At 35.0% G+C, this 4,296-nt stretch overlaps 1 protein-coding gene across 1 annotated transcript; it reads right to left on the bottom strand.

The window, feature by feature from the left end:
- Positions 1-2,240: 2,240 nt before the first annotated feature.
- Positions 2,241-2,621, bottom strand: LOC140979071 (uncharacterized). The gene has a single exon (XM_073444425.1). The coding sequence runs from the start codon at positions 2,619-2,621 to the stop codon at positions 2,241-2,243; it is 381 nt and encodes a 126-aa protein (XP_073300526.1).
- Between the last annotated feature and the right edge of the window lie 1,675 nt (positions 2,622-4,296).

Genomic DNA, 4,296 nt, shown 5'->3' with positions numbered 1-4,296 from the left:
GCGCACAACCAGCCCTAGTCCACTCTGTCCTAGACACCTCCAGTCTCCTCATCAACAAACTGCTCACCTTCATCAATCACACCTAGTGAGTCTAAAGACTCAACACACCTGAACTATTATAACAAGTACATATAAATATCATGCAACAGTGAAAAATACTCTAATTAAAATAACTTTCATGATTTTCAAAAGTATGAACTTAAACGTAACCATGAACATAAACATAAAAACGTAATCAAATCATGTTATCATATACATGTTCGTTTTTCCATTATTAGATTCAGATCATTAGTTGTTACTTTCTTATCAGCTGATGTTCGATAGATCCATCTACGTATAACCATGGTACCAAGCGACGAGGACATCAGCGACACTCTTGCCCTTCAAATGAGCCTTGGCCTTACATATTTCGTGTTCGTGTTCGTGTTCATATTAGTCACAACCAACTCATCTCCTTCAAAACATGTTATCATATTCATCACTTATAAAAATTCATGCATATACATACATTTCTTAAACCAAGCATGCAACGTATTTTTCAGCATTTTCATAAAAAAATTGTAATCATAATTCACATAAACATTCTAAATATGCATTTTTAGTTATCAAGACACTGCCAGGACTGCTAACTCGATTCAGGTGCAAAATGATCATTTTATCCCTGAAACCCTAATTTGACCATTTTACCCCTGGACCTTGAAATTTCGACCTGAATCCATCCAAACTTATCAAAAAACCTTAAAACATACTTTTAATCATTTCTTAGACGTAAACTCGATCTCATGCATTAAATTCTATAATTATTTTTAAAACTTGGACCGGAGTCTCGGTTTTAGCCCGAATCTACTCGAAACTTAACCTAACTTTCCCAAACTTAAACCATGACTTAATAACACCTAACCATGCCCCATACAACCCATTTCAAACCATTTAGAACCCTCAAAAGTCCCCTGAACCTTGCTGTAATTTTCTGAACCAAGAATAATCAAACCCTAGTGCACCTTTGGCTTCTAACATTTGATTCTAGCTCATGCTGGACTACCCAACTCGCCCAAGCCGTGACCTAGCTTGAACCCAACCTCTCGATCCACGCCAAGCCCTACGACTAGCGGCCCATGGACCATCCCAAGCCTCGACTTAGACCCACCAGGATCTGAACTATGGCCCAGACCGAGTCCATGCACGCTGCCTACACGCCTTCATCCGATCGAGCCATCATATGCCCTAAAACAAAAAAGCACGATCGACCCTTACACATCCTCGATCCAGATATGATATCAATACTTAGAACTCCTCTAAACCTTTTGTAAATCGTCTTTTATACACTGAAACATGGCAGCTCCCTCTACCATGTCAAGAACGTGAGATTCATGTCAAATAAACCCAATATTTTCATGAAAAAAATCAAGTAAAACGACTTCATAACAGTAAATCCAGCAAATATCGTGCATGATCAATTTAAAATACTTATTATGATGCGATCGATGAGAAAACAAAGATTTAGGGCGTGTTTCGGTGTTGAAATGTTCAAAAATACCAACAAACGGAGCGAGGGAAAAAGATCGGAGGGACGGGAAAAAGCTCCTACCGAAATATCCTTGCGAAAATTATCAAAAGTTGCTGCTTTTCTCCGGAGGGGTGCAGCTGAGAGGAGTGGGGAGGGAGGCTAGTGTTTGGGTTAATTTTTGATAGCAAAATGAGTGAGTATTTGGGCCTAAGTTTTTAAAATAGTGAGGTGGCTTGGCCTTAAAATTTATTAAAACAAGTCCATTAGGCCCAATAACACGCACGTTAAATATTTCATTTTGGTACATTTTCAAAAATATTACTCGAACCCTCAAAAAGTCTTCCGTTTTGCTAAAAATCGACTACCGGTTTAAAATATAGCTCGATGTATAAAAATATAACATACAACCCATTTTCGAAAATTGCATATCAATTATATCATATATTAAATAATAAAAATATAATTATTTAATAAAAACATTTTTCTTAAATTGTCCCCGATCTTCATTCCTTGTTCGAGTATTGAATACTGCAAAGCGCTCTAATTATGCAATTCTAATAAATCATGCCATATAATAATAAAATCATGTCATGACCATACATTAAATGCATTTAAAACATTTAATTAAGCATTTTTAATGATACCCTAGATTTACATGTAGTTAGGTTACATCGCTTGAATTTTCTAGACCTTACAATTCCTCCCCCCTTAACTAGAATTTAGTCATCGAAATTTAAAACTTACAGAAAAGTTTCGGATAGCGACTCCTCATCTCAGTCTCAGTCTCCCAAATAGCCTCCTCTTCGGAATGATTTAGCCACTTGACTTTGACCATTTGAATTACTTTGTTCCGGAGACTCCTCTCCTGTCTGTCCAAAGTCTGAGTAGGTCTTTCCTCAAAGGCCAGGTTAAGTGTCAACTGCAGAGCCTCATAATTCAGAACATGTGAAGGATTCGACATGCACTTTCGCAGCATCTGGACGTAGAACACATTATGAACTCCCGCCATATTCGGCGGCAATACAACTTTGTAGGCTAGTTTCCCAACTCTCTCGAGAATCTCAAATGGACCTATGAATCTAGGACTTAGTTTGTCTTTCTTGCCAAATCTCATTACACCTTCATAGGTGCAACTTTCACAAATACGTGTTCACCCACTGCAAACTCTAGATCTTTGGGCCGCTTATCAATATAACTCTTCTGTCAGCTTTGAACAGTCTTCATCATATCCTGGATCTTGACTACTAGCTCTACAGTCTATCTAATAATGTTTGGACCCAACTCTGCTCGTTCAACTACCACATCCCAATAGTTCGGTGATCTACACTTTCTCCTATAAAGTGCCTCGTACGGAGCCGTACCTATGGATGCTTGATAACTATTGTTGTATGTGAACTCCACAAGAAGTAACTTCTGCTCCCAGCTGCCCTGGAAGTCGATCATGCAACCCCTGAGTAGATCTTTTAAGATCTGAATCACTCTCTCAGACTGACCGTCGGTCTGAGGATGGAAAGTTGTACTGAATAGCAACTTGGTACCCAATGCATGATGCAGACTCTTCCAGAATGCAGATGTAAACCTCGGGTCTCTGTCTGACACAATAGACACTGGAATCCCATGCAATCTGACTATCTCTCTGATGTACAACTCTGCATATTGAGTCATGGTGAAAGTCTTCTTGATCGGTAAAAAATGTGCTGATTTAGTGAGCCGATCGATGATGAAACTTAAAATTAATAATTTATTATATGTTAAATCTGTATTTTAAAATTTAAGTTTCATTAAAATTATAAAATTATGTTATTTTACTATTTTTTGTTTTATTTAAATATCTTATTAAATATGTTTTATTTTCAGGTTTTCTACATGTTTGTAAAATAATGATAACTCAAGCTACAAAAATTCATATTGAAGTGATTCAAACATATTTGGAATCCTTGAGGAAGTATCTACAACTTTGCAGAAGATATGAATGCCTAAAAAATTTATTAAGATTATCAAATTGTACAAATATCAAAAGGATGACATATTTAATTTTACTATGGCCAGCTTCAAGTAAAAAATCATAACTATTTCAATATTTAACCAAATGAGGTAAACCAAAAGGTCAAATTCATTTACAGACAATTCTCTACATGTTTGCTGCTTTGAGCAAAGTCAAATTCAAAGAAGGGCCATGGAATTGAAGTTGGAGGAGACAAAAACTACTATTACAATATGGCATTAATAAAATTTGACATTTTCTCTCATTTGGCCTATAAATAGAGGCCTTGTGTTAGCTTGATGAGTATCATATCTCATTGTAAAATAGAGTGCGTGTGCATTAGTGTGGAAGTAAAAGTTTTAAGTTCCAATATATTTTCTTTCATTTTCCCAACTATGAGTGATGATTGTAGTTTTGATCAAAAGTAAGTTCATGGCAAGCTAAATCTAATATGTCACGGTTAAAAGGATGAATTCTTGGTGAAGTAAGGTTGATTATACTTTGTATATTCTTTCTATATTTCTTTTCATTTAGCTAACTTCTTTTTATTGTAGGTATAAAAATAATTTATTTATTGTTATCAATTTACATCAAATGCTTGGTACCATTGAAGTGGTCATCTTGATTTGTTGTTTAATTTTGATATAATAAATATTTCATCAATTATTATTATTATTATTATTATTATTATTATTATTATTATTATTATTATTATTATTATTATTATATATTAAATCATATATTTCATTTAAGCGATAACGTGGCTCTGCCGGTTGTTCTAAATGAAATATCATGATTTAATACT

Source organism: Primulina huaijiensis, chromosome 6 (genome assembly GCF_012295235.1).
Source record: "Primulina huaijiensis isolate GDHJ02 chromosome 6, ASM1229523v2, whole genome shotgun sequence".
In the NCBI taxonomy this organism is placed as follows: domain Eukaryota; kingdom Viridiplantae; phylum Streptophyta; class Magnoliopsida; order Lamiales; family Gesneriaceae; genus Primulina; species Primulina huaijiensis.
This window is presented reverse-complemented; position numbering and strand designations above follow the sequence as displayed.